Source organism: Cephus cinctus, unplaced genomic scaffold (genome assembly GCF_000341935.2).
Source record: "Cephus cinctus unplaced genomic scaffold, Ccin1 Ccin1_scaffold0928, whole genome shotgun sequence".
Taxonomy (NCBI): Eukaryota; Metazoa; Arthropoda; class Insecta; order Hymenoptera; family Cephidae; genus Cephus; species Cephus cinctus.
In genome coordinates this window covers 57,990-81,722 of record NW_014333497.1, presented here as the reverse complement: position 1 = coordinate 81,722, position 23,733 = coordinate 57,990, and the positions used below count along the sequence as shown (strand labels likewise).

General features: G+C 39.8%; 2 protein-coding genes across 8 annotated transcripts in view; both read left to right on the top strand.

Moving 5' to 3' along the window:
• The window catches only part of LOC107271200 (tyrosine aminotransferase), a 4,662-nt gene extending 4,046 nt beyond the window's left edge, over positions 1 to 616 (top strand). For both annotated transcript variants that reach the window (XM_025088418.1, XM_015746889.2), the window contains 2 exons: positions 175 to 273; positions 349 to 616. In XM_025088418.1, coding sequence (XP_024944186.1) covers positions 175 to 273; positions 349 to 510 — 261 coding nt within the window. In that variant the 3' untranslated portion in view covers positions 511 to 616. The remainder of the gene's footprint in view (positions 1 to 174; positions 274 to 348) is intronic.
• Positions 617 to 5,828: 5,212 nt separating this feature from the next.
• LOC107271214 (neural-cadherin) overlaps positions 5,829 to 23,733 on the top strand; it is a 48,441-nt gene continuing 30,536 nt past the window's right edge. For 2 of the 6 annotated variants that reach the window (XM_015746929.2, XM_025088448.1), the window contains exons 1-12: positions 5,829 to 6,103; positions 14,640 to 15,988; positions 16,111 to 16,158; positions 16,582 to 16,773; positions 17,032 to 17,278; positions 17,363 to 17,582; positions 17,670 to 17,946; positions 18,058 to 18,653; positions 18,733 to 18,879; positions 18,959 to 19,150; positions 22,090 to 22,101; positions 22,970 to 23,160. In XM_015746929.2, the coding sequence (XP_015602415.1) occupies positions 14,683 to 15,988; positions 16,111 to 16,158; positions 16,582 to 16,773; positions 17,032 to 17,278; positions 17,363 to 17,582; positions 17,670 to 17,946; positions 18,058 to 18,653; positions 18,733 to 18,879; positions 18,959 to 19,150; positions 22,090 to 22,101; positions 22,970 to 23,160 (3,428 nt within the window). In that variant the 5' untranslated portion in view covers positions 5,829 to 6,103; positions 14,640 to 14,682. Of the gene's footprint in view, positions 6,104 to 14,639; positions 15,989 to 16,110; positions 16,159 to 16,370; positions 16,380 to 16,581; positions 16,774 to 17,031; positions 17,279 to 17,362; positions 17,583 to 17,669; positions 17,947 to 18,057; positions 18,654 to 18,732; positions 18,880 to 18,958; positions 19,151 to 22,089; positions 22,102 to 22,969; positions 23,161 to 23,733 lie in introns of all 6 variants that reach the window. The other 4 variants (XM_015746932.2, XM_025088446.1, XM_015746931.2 and 1 more) reach the window with 4 other exon arrangements.

Genomic DNA, 23,733 nt, shown 5'->3' with positions numbered 1-23,733 from the left:
GGGTGGACGACCGAAGGTAACGTAGGTTGGTTCTCGAAGATAGTCGTTCTCGTATGCTTTCCTATCGGTGTCGGGTCATAAGTTAAAGAATTACGTTACAGTACAAACCGTTCGATAATTTTGTTTTTAATGTTTTTCGATTTTTTTTGGGGGGAATTTTTATTTTTTATATAGGTGTACATAGATCTTGGCTGCTTTCCTGAATTTAAAACCGAGCTTGAATTTGTGCAATGCTTGCTCATGGAGGAGTCTGTATTTTGTTTACCAGGCCAGGTTGGTTTCTGGTTAATTCATGAGGTTAAGATATTTTTTATATGGTTTTAAGTAATTAAACAAAAAATTTTTCAGTGCTTTGATTATCCCTCTTATATGAGAATGGTTATTACTGTGCCGGAAGATATGCTGCAGGAAGCCTGTTTGAGGATCAATGATTTCTGCGAGAGACATCATTGCAAGACGTCCCATGAGATCATTAGGAATTCTCTTCGGCGCGTGGAAATACCTTACTAATTCATTCTGGATATTTGTTCATTTAATTAATTGTTAGTTTATTCATGTACATACATACGACAATGCTTCCACCAAAAATATTAATTAATTCTTTTTTATTCACGTACCAAGAGTTTATCCTTTTCCATGGATTCTGCGAATGTGGTAGCTCATTTTTTTTTTAAATCGATACAAAAATAAGGGGATCACTTGTATTCGTGATAATTTTGCACATTCTAATAGGGCCTAACGAGTTTTTTTTTTTTACGAATGTAAAAAAAACGTGTAAAACAAAAAATGCGATGATTACCTTCGGCATATCTCGTTTTTCGAAAATTCCGGTTTTATTGTCAAAATTTTATAAGTGGAAGTTCTCATTAAGACTTGCAGTAGAACGTAAATTTTCTTCTTTATCTCGGTGAGGTAAAAACAGTCGAGGTGAAGGAAATGAAAGTTCTACTGTTTTAAAGTCTGTTGAGTTTTAAACCAATGCTAGTTGAAATGATATTTGAAAAAAATTAATTTTCAAAAATCATGTGCCACGCTCACGAAGACTTTTTCGAGTCATTTCACGTTCATTCACATTCGATACGCGTGCCGGGTTCTTTTGAAACTCATGTGGCGTCTGCCACGGTACAGGTACAGAAAAAAGGAAATTAAAAATCAACGATAGAAAGTATAATACTTTTGGAAATTAAAAAAATGGTCTATTTTCATTCAACGGTTATGATTTCGTAATGATTTTTTACAGGCGTAACTCTCCAAAATTTTTTACATCAAATTTTTTTATTATTTCAGTATTAATGCTATTGTTTCACGAAACTGTAACAAGCTCTGGAACGAAACGTTCATTGGAGACTTTTTTTCAAACAGGTCGAGTACCTGGTACCTCTTGTCCTAGTAATTTCAGTAGTCGCCACAAAAACACAGTGACAGCCTTAAAAATCATTAAATCCGTGTCGTACACGTATAACAGTAATGGGATTATTAGCGTTAAATCAATAGCCGTTAAAAACTATTTACAGCAAGTAAAATAACGAGTGCAAGATCAAATTGAAATTTCTCTACTATAATCCCTAGTATTTTTTGTTCAATTATCAACCTAAGAAATTACATTTCAAATTCACTCGCCGGATCTTCCTTAAATGATTTCTCGAGTAGAAGCCTAATTTCGAGATTATATATAATTATATTCCTAGGCAATTCCCAGAATAATCTCAGTCGCCTTAATTGACCAAAAAGTTTCAAACTCATTTCGAAAATCACGTAAAATTCCTCAACCAGAATTCACACGAGTTCATCCGCTGAACTCTACTGCATATTTATTCCCTTTAAATAATTCTTTACTCTTACCGAGTCTGCGAACTTTTTGTCAAGACTGTACACACTCGTTTGTACATTGTTAACTGAAAACCTTCTATAGAGCACCTACGGCTCATTATCGCATACCTACATACATTATAACCCATGAAGCAACGATACAGTCAGCCAACCTAATTTCGCGCAAACGAAACACGTTTGACTCCCTCGATTACAATTCTCAATTATCCGAAGATTACGGTCACGTGTTCAAGCCTGGTTAAGACTACGATTAATTTTAGAGTAGACTGTACACGTTACCCTCGTAGACGTTCTCGACCCGGTAGAACATTAGCTAGGGTAAATTCTCCGCAAAAATTTTGCGATTTAACGTAAACAAATTTTAACTGGTTAAGGAGGACGGGGGAAAAGAGATTTCATTTATTAAAAAAAAAAGATCGATATTCTAACACAGTACGGTCTGAAAAATTAGAAGAACTTTTTTAACATTTAAAGCCAAAGTATTAGTTACCCTAGAGATTTTGTGTACTTATGACGATTACCATTCTGCCGAGGGATGCTGGAGAGTTTCCGGGGTGGCGCAGATAGGTACTCTTTCTTCATGCAGACTCTGCTCCCTCTAAAGACGTGAATAATAGAGTGGCGTTGGTGCACCCCTACAAGCGTGGGACGAGGTACTGTAGAGCTAAGGGTCGAGGGGGAGGGAAGGGAGGGTGCTAAAAAACGTATTTGACGAAGGGTAGCAGAGAGCAACGAGAGCAGGCAGCCAAGCAAGAGCCAAAGAAGAATGTACACGTTCATCTTGTAGGTACCAACCACTCGTAAAAGAATGAACAACCCCCTGTTCGCACGTGCTTTATTCGAAAACAATTGTCGACTTTAAAGAAAAAATTCCAAGGGATCTTTCTTTGGATTTTTAAAGATATTCAGACATTCACGTACAGACAGAGTGCATTAAGAAATTGTCCAACCGAACGAATTAATTGCTTGCTGTAAGCTGGGTATAATAATAATAATTCGTACGGGATATCATTATAGTGCATTTATGTAGAACTATTAACAAATTTTCAGTAGGTCAAATTTCAGCTGTTTAGTTAAAAAATAACTATGCCACTCGCGTGCTTGCCGGATTTCACTTTTAATGTAAAAGTCAAAGCTTAAGCTTTAAGCTCGGGATGCTCAGGGCAGGGAGGTTCTATTAATATCGTCGTCGGATCGCCAGTACTATGTGAACATTATGCTGTCGCCCAGTTAACTGCACGTAGTGCGTTGTATCGATGATACCTAACTGGAATAGCTTCAGGTGGTATTGATCCTCGAATGACACCTGAAGTGGGTTTCTATCCAGGTCGATACAGATACTTTTATAATGGGAAATCGATCTGAGTTCTGGACATTGGTATTGAATTTTATAACATTAAAAATATTTTTTTAATTAAGCTTCGAATTTTGTTTCCGTATCAATGTAAATACAGAATGGCGGATTGAAAAAAATTTTGAAAAAGAATTGAGTTGACACATCTCAACCCTGCGAATCCGGGCAGCGAACCTAAACCCAATATATGTCTATGTATGCATATATATGCCTATCTTTGGGAGGGTAGTTAAGAGGACTTTTTTCTTATTATATATGTATAAATAGTAATTGGTAGTTATGAGGATTTTTAAAGCTTTACGAGAACAATCTTGATAACATTTTGATACGTAACATTTACTGCGAGGATTATAAAGCGATTCCTGGTTCTGATGGGCTTAGAGCTAGTTAGGTATGGTTAGATTAGGTTAGAACTTTAATTGTAGATGCAACAAGGTTTAGGTTTACTTCTAGTCGAGTGAGAAAATATTGAGACAAATTTTTAGGGCGCTTTGAAACTCATGTATCTCCTGTCTGCGTCAAAAAAATGTCGCTTGCAAATTCCTCCAATGCAAATATGAACTAAGCAAAGCTACTGCTGCTTTTGTTTGAATGAAATATTATTTGTGATTTACATGCAGTGTAGTCGAATGAACGCATTCGAATGATGTTTATTGTATGTTTTATGAAATTGAAATAATATTGAAAATTTTGTTGAATCAACTTTGTCGTATTTTATAAAAATAACAATCACTGGAAACAGATAAACTGCTCTGAACTGTATATGGACGATTGGTTTTATCAAACTTTTGTTTTTAGCTTAACTATCAAATAGAGATATCGAACCGTCCGAGTTGTCTGATTGTCGATACATCATATATATACGGCCAAATACAGATTTGACGTTAAACTGAAGAACGTATTACTTTATCTCAAAATTTTCCACTATTTGATTCTCTATGTTATTTCGAACTTTGGTATGCCACAATGGATCCGCCGTTTTCAGTTTTCTGAATATGATATCAGTTTTGGATTCAGCAACTTCAGAAACTTTAAGGTACTCAAGCCGAATGAAATCGTAATTTTTTCGTGTATATGTGTATAAGTCACTGATAGTAAAATAAGAAAAAGTTTAAGTAAACTATCGAAATATCCAATGTCGAGATATTGGTGTAACATTTTCACCATGCGGTATATCACTTTGCATTGCTTGAGGTTCATCTAGAAAAAGTATTGAAGATAGTTGTAATTTTTTTTATTCGAAAATTTACTTGTAACAAATAAACAAAACATTATTGTGATAATATAAAATATTACTGATATTACAACACGTTCCGAGGTTACTACGTCCAGGGTAATTTTTATCGAGGAATTTAAAAGTAATACTTAGCATATAATTATCTCCGTATACATACATGAACAATCCCATTTAGACACTCTTTTGCTGTCAGCTTTGTGCGAATATTTTTTTCTTATCTGAGTAGCATGTGTACAATATTACACCATACGTCTTACAATATTGAAAATAGCTCACGTGCAAGATACCATCGAGATATTTATCTCTAAAGTGAAAGTTCGGGTCGGTGTGACAGAGGGTTAAGATTTGGTAGATTGACTATGTGCGTCTTTATCATAGACATGTAAAGGGCTATGGGTCTGCCTCACTCGCACTGATGGATGGTATATAGAACTTGCGAAATCTAAAGGCCAAGAAGGTGGTTGTGATGTGTATGTATCTCTGTCTTATTCATGCAAATTTCCTTTGATCTATCTCACTCGCACTTACGAGCAGTATAGGAAAATCCAAAAATCAAATGATAAGAACCTTTTCGGTGCCATTGGGGTTAACGCTATATATATTATACACAGAAAAGTACGTAGTTACCTGATTATCACTACCTAATGAATATCACGTGCATAAGCGCCAATCAAAATTTTACGAAAATTTGTATTAATCCGGGTATCCCATTGACATATAACAATCTCGAAATCCCATAATACACTATCTATCCGTAAGAAGAATTAAGCGAGTAAATACAAACATATTCTAATCCGGCAGAAAACAATACATCGATCCACCCCCTAATCCCGCAACCTATCAAACTGATATACTCAGCACGATAGCTCCCTACGGTTACCCAAAAGCTCGGTAAAATTGTTCACACCGTCTAAGAAGCCTTCAGTGAGATTTCCTAATTCAAAAAGCAAAGAATCTCACAAGACACGCATTCACGTCTCCGCGCGTTGAAAGCAAAGAAGCAGAGATAAAAAAAGAAAAGAGAACGTTCCTCTGGGTCAACTGATTAGCATGTGGCAGTAAGGCGGCCGGTTTTCCACAAGATCCCGGCAAAGCCTCCCCTAAGACGTAGGAGGGTAACGGGAAAGGGAGAGGGTGGTAGTGGGACTCAGGGTGTGCCAGGGTGCTCGAAGCTGCCAGGAGAGTGCATCTCTTTGGCCGTACGTACCACAGCACGTTCACCCGTTATAAGAGACGGGGTGTTAGGTAGGGTGCTGTTGCCGCCGTCGCCGTCGCTGCCGCTGCCGATGCCCATTGGCATTGCTGTCCCTAGTATTGGTGTGTGACATTCGGCCAGTAGTGGGGAGCGCGACTGCGCCGGAGGGATAAGAACCGTAGGGAGTTGGCACGCCGGATGGAACGGCTAGTGAGTTTTATCCAACGATCCGGGAGGCTCGTTTAGGTAGTGGTCCGCGCCCCACAGCCGTGACTACCAAAGAATTACGGGCTGCTGGCTACTGACGGCCAGCTCTCTTCTGCTTTACTCTCGGTTAGCCCTACAGGAGAGCAGAGTCCGTATCGACCTGTTAAAAGCGCGTCGTGATAACCACGCGGTGACATAAAGGAAAAAAAGGCATATAAAAATATCATCTCTTTGTGTGACAGTGAAATACATTCGGATAAGAGAACCGGGCCTAGGCAAGGTACGTTTTTGAAGTGAATCTAATTAGTTTCCTTTATTTGAAAAAGAGAATACTTAATTTTGACAGTGCCTGTTTCATTTGGGATATATAGCGCGCTAGCGGAATACGGGCTAACCACCCGGTACTCATTGAATTTGCTGTTGTCTCGGCGTGCGCATTTGTCATGACGGTATTTTTGTGGTTTCTCTCTTTATTTATTCTTTTTAATCTTCAATTATCTTTACGTTCTTCTGTGTATCCTATCGTTTCTGGGTGGCGTAAGTCGTTTACCGAGGGTGCAATAGGGGTTACCTGCTTGATTTTACCTGGCCAATGGCGCTGCCCCTGCCGCCTCCTTAGGTTCTCTCCTACACCCCAAACAGGTTATTGATTTTGCTCAAGGAAGAGGATGCGAGTACGCCCTTAGGGATTATGCTCGTTATACGAAAAATTGTTGGATTATGTTTGGTTTTTATGATTTTTCAGTGTTTTCTCTTCTTTTAACGTTTATTTATTTTTTTCTTCATTTACGTACACCGCGCTCTTCGTTCTGGCGTTACCGCGTGTGCGCTTCGTGTAATTACCTATACCGTATGTGGTCTACGTACATATTATCGTATGTAGCTATGGCTTTTATGGATTCGTGGGTCACGGGTACTCCACGGGTTCTCGTCGGAAGACACGACGGATTTACATGACATTCTGGCTCTGCGTGCATTTTACTGACGTATTGGCAAGCTGTTGCGGTAGTTTGATGGCGGTACACCGCGAGTTCTTTAAACCTTTCTAGCTCAACGAGAATATCCCGCATCTCAATGTAACATTAGTTTCTTTTTCATATAAGGAATTGAATAAAAATGTCAAAAAATATGTATATTTACTTGAAACTAGTTAAATTAAAAATTATTGACATTTGATGTACGAGAGTAACTACACGTTGTTATCTCGAATACACGGTTAATAGGGGTGGGTGTGGACGATGATAATAATAATTTTTTACATTTATTTATCCCGTGGGGTACTGAAAAATATTTTGTCTAACTGATGTAGATACGATACAAATTCTAATATATATAGCACACGTGACCAGACACAACAAACGTTACGCAATAATGGTAACCTTTTTTAACGGACGCATACCTGGGTACATCTTGACGTAGAACAAGACCGGAGCAGACCAGACTAAAGGAGTTCATGTTTTCTGGATGGTTCTTACCACTCGCGAAGTCTGCTACGTTTCGACGGAGGGTCGCGTTCTTTTATAACTCGGGGGGAAACGGCTTCTGATAGTGTCGTACATGTGTGAGGCAGCCGGCGAATGGAATTCGTCGAAAACGAAAACGCCCCGTCCTTTGAAAATGTTTTTTTAGAGAGATCTTTTCCCGTACTATATCAACTTCACCATTACCATGAATGAGTTATCACGAAGGAACTATATTATGTATTAAAAAAAAAAATTATTTTTTGAATGTCATGCGTTCTGAGTGAACAAAGGATAAGACCAATAACATGTTGAATAATTTTTTAATCTTATCGATTTCTCAATAAGCATTATAAGTTTTGGGTACACCACGTTGGCAATTGATGCATTGGAGAAATTTCTAATTATCCTATATTCTGTCTGGACGTTGATTCACCCTGTTATGTATTTTTAGAGCTTTTAATGTATTAATGACAATCGATTCTGTCTTATTGACTGTATAAGGGTGGCTAATGTCTGAAAGACTTCCGAACATCCAAGCATTAAGAAGCACTTTGACTTCCAGTCCAAAATAACCGAGCACGGGTCAGAGTTCATGCTGGCTGCAGATCGATAATAAAATGCCACGGTGAGGCCAGGTGCAATTATAATTAACGCGTATTGACTGGAACGCCGTAATACCGGGTGCCCCTATTCGTCATGGTCCGTTGGCAATTGTATATGGTATTTTCAAAGAAAGAACAAACGCAAAATGCATTTTCGTTCTATTTTGTTTTTCTATTCCTCCAGCGAAATAAACGTTCGAAAGTCAAGCGCGGCAAAATTAATTTTTGAATACTCCGATTAGCAAGTCTGATAAAATAATGAAAATTAATGGAAATATCGATGAAACGTACGGAATGCAGATTTATCATTAAAATTCGTGCGATGCAAAAGGAATGGTTTTTTTTTCACTTTTTTTTTTACAAATTTTATAAAAATTGCACGTTAATTAACCCATGGTTCGAAATTGGAATTTAGTAATTTCGCAAAAATATTTTTGAATTCGCATCTCAAGGGACTATGACTAATCGTTAAACGTCCATAGAAATACAATAGCCACATGTCCCTTGATTAGGATGCGTTTCCAGCGGGCAGTAACGACTTGGGGGATGGAAATCCCCTTGGGTAACTATAACAATGGAAATAGGGTGTCTGTAACAATGGCGTGAGTAGCACGTAGAAAATGAAAGAAATAAATAGGGAAGGGCAGTGGTAACAATTTTATAAATTCGACACCACCGACTGCAATTGCAATTGAGTACGTGCAGTGTTATTCTGAGAACGAAATAAATTAGAAATTCCAAGCGTGAAACCGCTAATGAAAATTTGACTCGAGGATATTTCTTTTCGTGTCTGTAAAAGCTCATTAAGTCATTCACCAGTGTATTTATCATAGAGTCTCATCAAGAATAAAGCAGTCGATGAAATTCTTTGGACAACTTCAAATACGGTTCGCCAATATAATTTTTTAAATCTAGTCGTCATGTACCGTGCAAGTACTGTATACAGGCATTTTACGTTGGCAATGGCATATGGCTTTGATAGGCCACAAGGGTTAACGGCTCTTGACAACCTGAAAGCCCTATGGCACTCGTTGGCGCTTCACGTAAAAAGTTCGTTATCCATTGAAACTTCGAAGGGAGAAAATGACAGGATTAAAATCAGTTTTAGAAATTATTTCAGGAGACTGAAAAATCTCATATTCGCAAACAGATACCCATTTTCATGCCTCATACATAACCTAATTCTGTCGATATTCCATCCAGCGGTGTCAAAACGTCATCGATTTCAGATAACCGATTACTACCAGATGATCTACTCGAGAAATCTTGGAAGCCGATAATCCGCCGTCGTTCAAATACGTTTCAGGTCGTTCGCCCGAGCGATGAATCGACAATGAAATTTAATCGAAAAAATATAATTTTCTAATCGCATTTCCACGTTTGATAATTTTCAAATCCACTGTTCTACCTCATATCAGAGTTAACAGGATAAAACCGTCTGTCGTTTACGTTGACAGTATCAACATCCGATTTAAGAATCCCTGGCAATCACGTGAAAATCCCCAGAAACCCATAAGGCTAAAGCAAGACAGTTAAACCGGGGAGAAAAGTAACGCAATAAAGCTACGTCCACCATACTAACCGTCCAAAGAACATCGACTCGCCGAATACAGAAAAATATCCATGTCGGAGACCCGAGCGAAGGCGCCGTAAATATACGTAGAAATTTGTCGTCAAGCAAAGGAGACATTAGCGATCCACGGGGGTGGCGGTTTTGAGACGGTAAACGGTGGTTAAGTCGGCAGCGATAGTAGTGGAGGGTGGTTTTGGGCGCATGCAACCCCTATCGATTGACAACCCTCCAGCAGCACGACCACCGCCGCCTCTGCCGCCGCCATCACCGCCTCCAGCAGTACCAGCACCACCATTGCTAACAGCACCGCCGCCTCTTGGCCTTTCTCTCAATCAATCCAAGTAGAGCCCTATTCCCCTTTTCCTCTATCTCTCTCTCGTTCTACCTTCAACCTACAACCTCCGTCCTCCATCCCACTCGGGCACCTCCGCTGACATCAACAGCAGAGACGGCAGGAAGCTCTCCTTTCGCCTCTCAGACTTTTCCGCATCTCCACGTCGTCGTAGCCCCCCTTACCGCCCCCTTCCTTTGTCACCCTCCCCTCCTCCAGCCCTTCCCCCACGTAACATCCCCCCATCACCATCACAACCGTACGCCGTGCTCCCCCCTTTTCTGATCCCTCATGGCTCCGTGGAGTACCATCTCCACGGGGGTTAAGAGAACCCCTATTTCCAGGGCTCTCCCCCCTCCCAGCCCCCACGTAGAATGATGGGGGCGAACGTCCTCCGTCTCCCTAACTTCACCCTCTAAGGTCTCTGCCATACTCCTTCGTTCTCTACGTTGGATCTCTCTCTATCTCTCCTAGTTGGTCCGCTGCCCAAATATTTTACGAGCTAAACTACGCCCGGGGGCTTTTATGCCGATGAAATCGTAGCGAAGTTAGGGTGGCTCGCTTGATTCTACTTTAACCGGGACTTTACTGATATTTCAACATTTGTCAGTTATCCCGGGACAGTATCGCTGTACGATAACTTTTGATATCGATTTAAACTGTTATTACTGTCAGGTGATTATTATTATTGAGGATACGCCTACGTTTCACAGAACATACCCTAAACGTATATATGTATATATACACGTGTATATGCATAATGTAGATAGAAACCATCCATCTGGATACCTACTGTGATTCTTGTATGCATTCAGTATAATTTATCCAATGAAACGCGCATATCCCGCGGCTTATCTTATATAAAAATCTTTCAAAAGTCATTAGACTGTCAGCGAGGACCGTGAGTCATGGAACGAGAAAGAATGACACTGTGAATTATCGTAATGGAATGACTGGAAAAGTATTTCTTGAGATTAGGGATGATTTTTTTCTTTATGGGATTTCGATCGTGCGGTACTCCTCCCTTTGTCGGCGACTGTGAGTCTTACGTTGGGATGATCATTTCCACGTCTCTCGTACCACACTGGCTCATTAACCCTTCTTTCAAGATGGCCACGTTCCAGACCACCCGTTGACCTTTTTTCCTCTCCCTCTGTAATCGTTCAGCCGAGAAACTTTTCTGGGATCAGACGTACCAGTCACTTTCCAAGAAGACGCTCTTACTAACCTCGTTAACGTCTAAGAATTCTTCGTCATCTTAATCGCCTTAATAAATTCCCACTGTTACGTCATCCGCCAGCCACGTCGTTCGTCCTAACCACGGACACCCGTGAGGATCGTCCTCCACGTTTTCACCCCTTCAAAATCCTGACACCGTCTCGTCTCAAAAGTTTTCACGGCTCCGAATGTTTCTATTGAAAACAGCCCCAATTAGCTTCTTGCATTCCTATCAGGGAGGGGACGCAGCCATTTTGAAATGACACTAATGGCATCATTATACCAAGGGATGGACATTTTTGTAGGATCTAAATATCTTGACGTTGGACAAGGATCGCAGTACGGAAAATAAATGGGCACGTGTTGTGTATTTTTTTTTTTCAAAAAATTTTTTTTCTTTCTTTTTTACGGCATTGAATCGGGGACGATTTTTTATTCTTGGATAAAGGCAGACAAAAGTTCAGCGTGACGTATCTTTATCGGCTTAAGGTATGGTGTATGACGTATACGAGGAATCCTGAAAAATGATTGTCTATCAATTGCAGGATACCGGAGCTGTAATACAGGGAAAATCGAGGATTCGCAAGGCTGTCGCGAAAACGTCTGTATATTTGGTACTATGGCGGGGATCGTTCAATTTCCATTGCAGATGAATTTTTAGATGTCACTCAATAACACAGTCATGGAGAATGTACTTGGTAACAAATGGTAGCGACACAAGTCAATATTTCATTTCGTATTGGGAGTTACACTCGTAATAGACTGTGCAGAAAAAATAGACATATATATATATAGAGAACGGGGGAATACATTGACGTGCCTAAAAACCAATCAACGAATCGGATTAATATATGAAATTCAATCATTCCCTGAACGTCAGCTTTCGGAATGGTTTTGATTCTCGGTTTACGGCCTGATGATCTTCTATAGAAATTGTCATCCGGTCTGACTCGAGGCGTGCCGGAAGTTGCGAAATTATGATCTCTCGAATCTTTCGCCATTATTACGTACCGAGTATCGCGTTAACGTTACACCTGGAATTTCGTGACGTAAATTATATTGTTAGAAGAAAAATTTGGATTCTCAAAATTTATTAGCGAATAGTTGAATTCACAGGACGTTACCCACGGGCACCCACGTGTAATTAAATTTATAAACCGGAATCGTAATCTGCGAATAAATTGCTACCGGACAATTCCATCCACTTGATTAGCTTCAGTTCCTCTCAACGAATGACCTCATTTTACGTTTAACAGGCGACCAATCAGCAGAACAATTTTCACGAAATCAAAAACATCTGATGATACCTAAGTGGAATGGCTATTAGGTAACGCATAATGATAAACTATAAAAATTTACAAAATGATATCTACCAAAGTAAACTCATGTATTATCTTTGAGTCAAAGGTCATGATATTGTACCATTAATGTCACTCAGACTTATCATTACTAATATGGTAATGAAGATCTATTTATTAGGCGACCTTGACAAACCAAGTCACTTTTCATATCCCAACTGGTCCACGAGGATAGATACTCGTCCGTCGTAAAAATACAAAAATGACGTCACCCACGTACAATTCTTTTCAAAATCTCTATCTCTCGATCAACCAGCAGTCTGACACATCAGAAATAAATTGAAAACGAATATTCAAAACGACAGTAAAAACTCAGTCAGAACTTTTTTTTTCTTTTTCAATTTTCGAAAATTATGTACGACGTTAACTCTCTTTTGATTGTACACTAGATAAACGATACCTCGCTCAAAGTGATCACGCGGAAGCTTTCGAGTCCGCGTGTCCCAGGAGTGCCGAGGGATTTTTTGTAAATAAAAGTTTGTCATACCCGATAATTAGTGGAGTATAAACCAACCATTGAAATTCACGAACAGTACCCACGGGGATTCATTAGGCATAGTCAGGACAATAGAGCAGTATATTATGCCCTTTGTAAAATCGAAAAGCCAGCGTCGAGTAACGACGAAAGTTTAACTTGACTCGCGTAGTAAGTACTTGGGAATCCAAGAAGTCGAGTACCGATGTATCGTTTTCCAACGTAGACCGTACTGGTTATTTAATACGTTTTAACGGCGCTATTGGATCTCGTGTTACAATGCGACTTAACCTAACCTGAAAACGGCTTCCTTTACCAGCGAGTCCCGAGGGGATCGTTACACTGAAAATAAAAGTGAATCCTTACTAGAAGCATTTCCTTGACTTTTATTACGCTACGTTTCTTACCCAGCGACCAACTGACACTAAGAACTTAACACCCAACACTTTGTCTCGACTTCGTTATCGTTAAAGTCAATGACGTCAATTTCTGGCTCTTAAGTGCATCCCCTCGCCCCTATGTCCCATGCCTAAACTATTAAGCTACATGACTACCGATCTTCCTGCCACTTTGCACAACTTTTTCGAATTAAATTATCGGTCAACGTGAGGCTAATTAAATTCAAGTGATTTTTCAAGACGAAGAAAAAAATCGTAATTTCTTTAACGGTCGAAAATCCATCAGTGTCTATCAATTTTCAATTTTTCATTTAATTCAACCGGTTGATCTATCTGAGAACGTGCTTTCCGGCTTACGTCACTGCTTTTCTATATTCGGGCTGTTTTCAAAAGTTACGTAGGACGTCCCTTTGTCAGCTTGCTTACGACTGGCTGACGTGCAAGTTTCGCTGGGAATATTATGTAGATAATTTTGAACGCGAGGCAATGGCTTTGCCTTATTATTCGTTTGTAGATTTGTCGGGGTCCCTCGTGGTTAACTGAGACGCGACTGACCTCGCATCCGGTCTCGGGACGAGAATGGAATCAAATGGAACGGAGGGTTACTAACAATAAGTAACAATGGTAGATTCGTACGCGACGGCTCCTGTTTCCGGTACGCCCTTTACAGCAGTGCCGCCCGCATTCAGTTTACGACTTGTGTACAGACGACCGAATGATCTCAAGCATCGTTTTCATCGTGTCCAATGATTTGGAAATTTTATTTGATTATGAAAAAAAAAAAAAAAGTTTCGCATTGATAATTTTGTTTTTATCACCCTGCAAACAACGAAAAATCAGTTGGTCAATTGTCACATATAATTTTTTCATCGATTCAAATCTTCCTCATCCTCGTATTTCCTTTCCTTAATTAATTCTGAGCTTCAGGGATGAAACCTGACACCGCCAGAAACTGGCGCATCCACACTGTCACACGGTGCTCCCGTTGAAAAGCAGCCTTGCATAGTTTTATCCCCGTCACGCTCCGAATTGTCGTCGCAATTAATACGTTTGAGAGCATTAGCACCCTGCGGTTAGAGACATTTACGTCGCGCTAGACCGCGGCCATTAAACGTCGTGGTTTAATTACAGACAACGAAAGGAATGGGTAGACACAGAGGAGAGGTGGAAAAGAGTGGGAGGGAGTGGGTGGGACAAAAATTGGCATAGTATCAAAAATTCATAAAGTGGCATCACGTGATAAGATAAAATAGTTCACTGTAGTATATATATATATATATATATATATATATATATATATATATATATATATATATATATATATATACATATGTATACACACGTAGTACGCTAATGTATTCATTAATAATTCTATATTCGCTTTTTTTCACGTTACAGCCGCCAGCACTAATGCTTTAGTAAAGAATCCAGAGTTGGCGAAATGGGCAGCAGAATGTGGTCCACGATCGCAACGTTACTATCACTGGCGACATGCATAACTTCAAAGATGGCCGTGGTGCCACACGACGTGTACCCAGGTTACGAGGTGACCCACTTTCCGGGAAATCCGAAGCAAACGTCGAATTTTCGTCTCCTGGAAACTGGTTTCTCGAAGTTCTTCACGGTGCTGGATAACGGCGTAGTGATGACGACTTCCGACTTAACGCCATTAGTTAACAAACCAGTGAACCTGATTGTTCTAGAAGAATTGGCCAATCGCACGGAGACTCATGACCTGCATCTATACGTGATCAATCGACGTAACATGTTGACCTTCTCGCACGAGCACCTGGGCGAGGGTGAGGTTACGGAAAATGAAGAACCGGGCAGGGTGGTCAATGGATTTCCGGTTCTCCACGCCCACGGTAGCTTTCCGGTCCACTATAAGATCCTACCGGACGACTCTGGCGAGCGGCCCTTTGCTCTGCGCGAATACATCACCAAGCGAACAGGATACAATTTGACGCTGAAGAGTCACAAGCAGGGTGTCCATGTTGTTACAGCTAGGCCCCTCGATCGTGAACACAGAAGAAGCTACACGGTGGTCATACATGCCTCCGATGGTAATTTTATTAGCAGGGCAAAAATCAGTGGCGTGGTTCGTGTCTTGGATGTCAATGACAACAGTCCTAGATTTGAGGAGGAGACGTACTACTTTGAGATAAGGCCCTCGAATCTCGAAACACTGGCCCGGGACTCGATCGCACAGTGGAAAAGATTTTCTACCGTGGGCAGAGTCACTGCCAAGGATGATGATGGTGATAACGTAGCATACCAACTGATAACGCCCAGTAATTTAGTCGTGATAGTGCCCCAGACCGGGGACTTACTGCTCACTGGTGAACCTGATACCACGGTGGAAGAAGACGTTGAGTATGAGGTCTTCGTAGGTGCTCACGATTTGAGGACACCCAGTAGAAACGCCAAGAAACCGGCCAAAGTTGTTCTTAGATTTTTAACGTCGGTACCGATCGTTCCGGAAGTCCACAGGATACAGAAGAGACGAGTCACGAGGGCCGTAAGGCCCACGAAGAGGGTCGAGTTTACCGAGGCTGATGGGGACGTCGAAGGGAAGGTGGCTTTCTATTTGGAGAAGGAGACCGAACGGGAGACCTATAAAATTCGTGATGAAAATCAATGGGTCACGGTTGGGTTAAATGGATCCGTTCACGTACGGAAAAAGTGGGACTACGAAGAACTTGGTCCCGAGAAAACTATTGATTTTTGGGTCACTATCACGAACACAGGTATATATCGTCTATTCCATAAGACCCATTAGATATTTTACGTATATTCTTTAGTACTACGTCAATTTAATATAATTGGGCCTCATTTATTGATACCATTATTTTTTCTTTGATCGATCAAGCCCGCTGTCCTCAGCACGTGTATGGTGAATCCTGTACAATTTACGACGGTATTATTTTTCGTTCCGAACGTTTCCGATGAACGCTTCCATATTTTCTTTATTTCTTTCTCATGTCATTATCACGTGCTTTTTTTTTATTTTTATTCACCAGCCCTTATCCTTGTCATACCTTCAGTCAGGTTTGGTCCTAAAACACGCACCGTTGTACTAATAATGTTTTTTTTTTTCTTTTCTTTCTTACAAACACTTCGCTTCCAAAGGGCTTCAATGTAAGTACTATTTCTATCAATCTTATTGTCATTTATACGATAAACATCGGCGCCTTAACAATATACACGAATAATGCTTTCTACTATGTAGCTGAAAACTGCTAATCATTCTTTTTACTATCTGATCTGCTTTCTCGCTTTTGTCGTTTGTATAATTAATTTCGTCTACTGTAATGTCTTCTTTTTCTGTATACGATTTTAGATACGGACAATCAGCGTGTTATTATCAATGTCAAGGACGTCAATGATGAGCCGCCATATTTTATAAACAGGCCTTTACCCATGCAAGCAGTCGTGCAACTGAATGCACCGCCCAATACACATGTCTTCACTCTGCAAGCAAGAGATCCTGATACGGATCATAATATTCATTATTTTATTGTGCGCGATCGGAGTGAGTATATTAATTATAATAATTTATGAAATTATATAAAAAAATATATGAATGATCGAATTTGCTTATATCATATGGAGATATAATTTGCAATATGTCCTTGAGCTTTTGAGCGATACGAAAAACAAAATTGGTTAATGCGATCGTATCGCTGCTTGGATATTTTTTTCTATCAGTTTTGCTTTTTAAATTTATGTATTATTATTATTATCGTTCAATCAAGATGCATTAATACATTATATATTTTTCATTTCGCAGCCGGTGGCCGATTCGAGGTCGACGAACGTTCTGGCGTCGTGAGAACTCGTGGGACTGATGTCTTCCAGTTGGACATGGAGTATGTGCTTTATGTAAAAGCCGAAGATCAGAATGGACGAGTGGAGGAGAAACGTTTCCAATCAACACCGGAGGAACGTTTATCGATAGTCGGTGGAAAACGAGCTCCGCAATTTTACCTTACGGCTTACGAGGCTGAAATTCCAGAAAACCAAAAGAAAGATTCCGAGTAAGACGCGATCGATCAGAAATTAATTAGGATGATACAGGGTCAATGATATTTGATATAATAAAAATGAATTTTCATTTTCAGTATTATTTCAGTGAAGGCCAAATCATTTGCTGATCGTGAAATTCGCTATACGCTTAAAGCACAAGGTCAGGGCGCGGCTGGTACCTTCAATATTGGACCCACTTCCGGTATTGTCAAATTGGCCAAAGAATTGGATTTCGAAGATTTACGGCAGCCTCACATTTATTCCTTGATCGTTACTGCCACCGAGGATTCCGGTGGATTTTCAACTACTGTCGAAGTAAGATACGGATGGTTATTGTATTTTCGTTATTTCCCATAAAAAATCCGTTTGTAATATATCTATACTTTTCACAATCTTCCACAGCTGACTATCAGAGTATCGGACGTGAATGATAACGCACCGAAATTCGAATTACCGGATTACCAAGCGCACAATGTGGACGAAGACATTGCACTTGGCACGAGTATATTGAAAGTGAAGGCGACGGATGCAGATTCTGGTGCGAATGCAGAAATCGAATATTCCGTATCGGACGACCATTTTAGCGTTGATTCCAACGGGATAATTGTGAACAATAAGCAGCTCGATGCCGATAACAACAATGCATATTACGAATTCGTAGTAACGGCGAAAGACAAAGGTAGACAAGAGAGTTTATGTAATTTAAAAAAAAACAAAAAGAAATCAGTTTTACGAAAACATAATCATTTTATATAAAACAAACGTCCTTATCGGGCTTCTTATCAATCAGGCGAACCCTCGAAAACCGGAACAGCAACAGTTCGGATTTACACGAAAAACAAGAACGACGAGGAGCCAAAATTCTCTCAACAAGTCTACACGCCTAATGTGGATGAAAATGCTGGACCAAATACTTTAGTGACGACCGTTGTGGCATCCGACAAAGATGGCGACAACGTCCGCTTTGGTTTCGTCGGTGGCGATACGTCTTCAGGACAATTTGTCATAGAGGAAATAACTGGCGTAATAAGGTTGCATGGAAAGGCTATATCGTTGGACCGTGACAAATACGAGTTGAATGTTACAGCCCTTGATGACGGGGCATGTTGTCTTAATGGCGACATGACTATTCATACAAGTACGGCTGTTGTTGTTGTCTTCATAACAGACGTGAACGACAACAAGCCTGTTTTCAAAGAGTGCGGTACGTACTATCCAAAAGTCGAAGAAGGGGCGCCCAATGGTAGTACTGTAATAAAAGTACAGGCCACCGACGAAGACAAGGGTGTCAATGGCCAAGTTAAATATTCTATTGTGCAACAGCCTAATCAGAAAGGCACGAAATTCACCGTGGACGAGGAAAGTGGCGAAGTTTTTACCAACAAGGTAAACGTCAATCGCCATCATTGTTATTGTACGAAATTCTTTATTGTGCCGATAAATCTTGATTTATCGATTTTTATAGGTATTCGATCGCGAGGGCGATGACGGAAAGTTTGTGTCTGTCACGGTGAAAGCTACCGATCAAGGCGAACCCTCATTGGAGGGTGTTTGCTCTTTTACTGTTGAAATCACCGACGTCAACGACAACCCGCCGTTGTTCGATCGTCAGGTAATCATTTGATTTGACGCTGAATATGGGTTTTTTCTTCAATGAAACTAATTTAACATACATTGTTACTTATTCACAGAAATATGTTGAGAATGTAAAACAAGATGCCAGTATAGGAACAAATATCTTACGTGTCTCAGCATCTGATGAAGATGCTGACAACAATGGTGCCATAACGTACACACTAAGTGCACCGAACAACGACCAGAGTCTGCAGTATTTTGAAATCCAACCGGAATCTGGTTGGATTGTATTAAAGAAGGCATTGGATGTGAGTATTTTTTTATGTACAATATAATAATAATATATTATGAAATAATATCAGTCATGGCTCAAAATTTATGAACTGACGAATCGGTGCTGAAAAATAATTAACTTATGGACGGTGAACGGTATCAAAGTGAACTAATTTTATTTACATTCATTTTACAAAGTTTTATCATACGGTGTCAATGATCCCACGTGGGCGTTATCAGTTTACATTTTGACTGTACTATTTAGTACGTGCCAAAAACCGATAACAATTATTATAACTGAACTTGATAGTGATCGCAGAAAATGACTATTGCATCAAAACGTAAATTGCATGTATTATAGCGACAAGCACTAGAAACGTCCGAGCATATATTATTGGGCCAGAATACCGATTAGAATATTCTACATAGCCGAGTGTACACTTACTGCCGACATTATATATTTCCGTTGTACTTATGTTTAACACGTGTCCGTTTTGTTGCTAATCGGCATATCTCGTATATACTAACATGCGTTTGACCGTACCATTCTGATTTCTGATTCACTAATTACGCGCGTGTCTGTATACACATATGTACTTGCAAAAATGATGTTATATATTTATACAAAAATGCGCTACATGTAAGCGCATATTTTTTAAATGAATTTTAACGTAGAAGCAACGCGTATATAATATATTGACATTCATATGTGTATATATGCATACATTCTGCAACTAAAAAATGAGTTTCATTTGTACGGCACATGTATAGAATTTTTATTCCCATTGATATTGCACAATGTGTTCACTATGGTACTTAGCTATGCCTGATTTCCTCAAATGCTTCACGTACCTTGAAAAAAAAAAAAAAAAAAAATACATATCTCGATCGTTCTGACCAATTTTTCGAGGAACAAGATAACGATAATAAGAACGGGAGAAAAGGACGAACCGAAAAATCTCTAGAAAAACGAAGAAACTGATAAAGACGAGAGTTTAATGAGATACGAATGGAGAAAAAAAATGATAAGAAAAACGTATAACGAGGACAAGCAAAATAGAAAATGCAGAAAGTTGGGCAAAAGAGTAAATACGGAGACAAGAACATTTTTGGATATGCGCTTATCGAAAACCGAAAAAAAAAGGTTGTACGGTTTTAGTGCGCTTTGACGACAGCTAATTGTCTAGTGATCGTTCGTACTGGGCAACGGTGAAACGTATTTCACATGTCATGAATTTTTTAATTTTGGTATTTTTTTTCGTTTTTTTTTTTTTTTTTCGTTTTTGAAAAATTCATTTCGCGCGGTATTTTTGTTGTTGATTTTTTCACGAGCTCTCGCGACCAACGGCGCAAGAGGAACTCGATTGAATTTTATACTCGATGTCACGTAATATCTCCCATTATCAAGTATAATGAGCGGACTTGGAACCTTTGTGGACGGTGAATTTTTGTGCGTCACACACAACGTGCGTGCACTGCGACCGCCCTCAACTCTATACATGTTTTCGTGCTTAACTCTATTAACTAATGTGAATGTTTTTCAAAAGGGAAGTGATGTTTTTTGAACTTCCAGGAGCAGGTGGGAACGAGATTTTTTGAGCCCCACGTACGGTGTACCTCCTCATCCTCTACGCATTTTGTGGTGCATCAGACATAAACAATTTTTGAAAATGCTTGCGATATTTTATATGAATGTGTTTTTGATTCCTTTACAGGAACGGATCTCACTAAGACTCTCTATCTCTTTCTCTCGCTCTATCTCGCGTTTTCTTATTCACTCTCCTCTATTTCTCTCTCTATCTCTCTCTTTCTCTCTCTCCTCACTCACTCTCTCTCTCTCTCTCTCTCTCTCTCTCTCTCTCTCTCTCTCTCTCTCACACTCTCTCTATCTCTAATTTGATTAAAACTTAATCTAATTCATCGAAACATTCTCTTTCGTTCATTATCTCTGACTGTACTATCTATCTATCTATCGATCTATCTATTCGACTCTAACTTTTTGGCTACTTTTTTTTACACTCGCGACTTATAACAGCAACAACACGAGACTGCCTAACGAATAATTTTTTTTTTGTAATTTCGTGAGCGTCGACAAGACACGTTAGAACGTAAGACCGTTGTCCTTTGGCGTGTGACATTTTTTCTTCTGTGATTGGGGCAGCATACCAGCTGTTGTGATCAGACAGAGAGACATATATACATATTGGATCTTGAGAAGTACCAAGATATGTATATAGCCAATGTAAAATACGTATATAGCTAATGCAGATAACGTCCATCTGTTTTTGAGTGTCGTTACAAAAAGCAAAAACGAACGAGGGGTCGTCATATTTGAACCTACCTATACCATGTTTCTCTGTTCCGAATATATCCCATCGACTCCAGCATCTTAACCTGAGCACCTATCTCTTTCTTTCGTATACAAGCTCTCTCTCTCTCTCTCTCTCTCTCTCTCTCTCTCTCTCTCTCTCTCTCTCTCTCTCTCTCTCTCTCTCTCTCTCTCTCTCTCTCTCTCTCTCTCTCTCTCTCTCTCTCTCTCTCTCTCTCTCTCTCTCTCTCTCTCTCTCTCTCTCTCTCTCTCTCTCTCTCTCTCTCTCTCTCTCTCTCTCTCTCTCTCTCTCTCTCTCTCTCTCTCTCTCTCTCTCTCTCTCTCTCTCTCTCTTACTCTGTCTGTCTGTTTTTCTTCACACACTCACTTCTCCCCTAATTTCCTCTCTCTCTCTCTCTCTCTTACTCTCTCTCTATTTCTCTCTCTCTCCGTGATGCCTATTTAAAGCGCATTCTGCTTGCATGCAACAAAGAACGACAAAAGATATAATTGAGAAAGAAAAATGAAAAAACAAAAAAAAAGCGCCTGCATTAAGTTCATTTATATTTTTCTGTACAAGACTAATTTTTCATATTCTTATTGTTTATGTTTGTGTTGATTGCACCATTTACTTTCCTTCGGATTTGACGATGACAAAAAAAAAAGGGCTGTTTTCCAGTAAGTAGGACATTAACTCTTGTGTTTATCGAAATACCTATGTCTGTCCGTTGGCGCGCAATCTTTTGAATATTTTTTGTTTTTGTATTGTTGTTGCCTTCTTTTTGTTTTACGACTTTTGTTTTAGTAGAAATTCCTATGGTCGGATATACACGTTAAGTTGATCGTTCCGGTTGCTTCGAGGATCTCGAGTCGATTTATACGTCGAGGCGGGAAAATTCGAATCTCGTGGGTATCTTTCATTCGTCCATTGATATTCCACTCCATTACAATGCAATAATCCTTTTCAAGTGTTCCAGAACGTCATTTAGTGAATTGTCGATATAAAAAGGCAAGTAACGATGCGCATGCGCATACCTCGCGTCGTTTGACGTCAATAACGAGCAAAAGTAGTGCGTATGAGCACAGCCTAAATAACAAAGGAAACAGATACCTACCAGATTCTTCATTCTCAAAATCCGTATACAACCCACTGATTTTCATGAAAAATACGTTTTACGTTTTTTATTGAAAAAAAAAGAAAATGTCGAAAGTCAATCACTGAGTTCGTCCCGTTCTAAAAATTTCAACCGACGTTGTAATCGACTCTCGTTACAAAATTCTTGTTACCATTGATAATACATGCCGCGACCATATTGGTTTTAATATAGGCACATATATATATTTATATATTAATATACGTATGTGAATGCTTAAGTGTGTATATATATATATATATATCTATATATATATATATATATATACATACGTATTTCATAGGTATAACGGCTTGCGATCTTGACGCGTTTTAACTATTTATTTTCTCATTCGTTTATTGAAGAGTGTCCCAAATGATCCTGTAACTTGACGGCCCATATTTTGCCACTAGCGAGACAGGTATCGCCTGACAGTGCGGGCATCCGACAGAGGGACGCCACCCTTGTACGCAGAAGTGGACGTTGAGTTAGACGTCGTAGACAGAAACAATAAACCTCCTCTGTGGGATGAGAAAGTATACGGCCCCATTCACATCAAAGAAAATGTCACAGTGGGTACTGTAGTGACGTCGGTGAAAGCCAGGTTTGTATGACGCCAAGACGAGTGTCACGTGCCACGTGCCACGTGACGCGTGACGCCTGACACGTGACTCCCCTTGTCCATCGCGCGTCCATAGCGCGAGCATCGAGCGAAAGATCGAAGCCAAAAAAATAGCGAGACAGAAGGTGCCCCCGAGAGAGAAGGCGACAGAGAGGGGAAATAAAAAGAGTAACGAGCCAAAAAAAAAAAACCCCCGTACACAAAGTCAAAAAGCAAACAATGTAAACGAGGAACGACAGCGAGACATACAAGGGAGAGAATAACACAAAGCGAACAAAAGTGCGAATTCTCGCGATGTAATGTATTCGTATTCAAAAAAGAAAAAATAATTTCAAAAAAAAAAAAAAGGAAAAAGGTTACGGTACGCCCGGGTACGTTAGCCAAACTCCTCACCATACATGTATATCTATATGTTGTGTAGCCCAAAAAGAGAAGTGACGTGTGTGTGTGTGCATTAACGCGCGCATGTAAGTTGTGCATATAGGAGATGACGCAATCGATCATTACGACTAGGAGAGGAAAATTGGTCAGGTCATTTGTTGCCCCCCCCCCCCC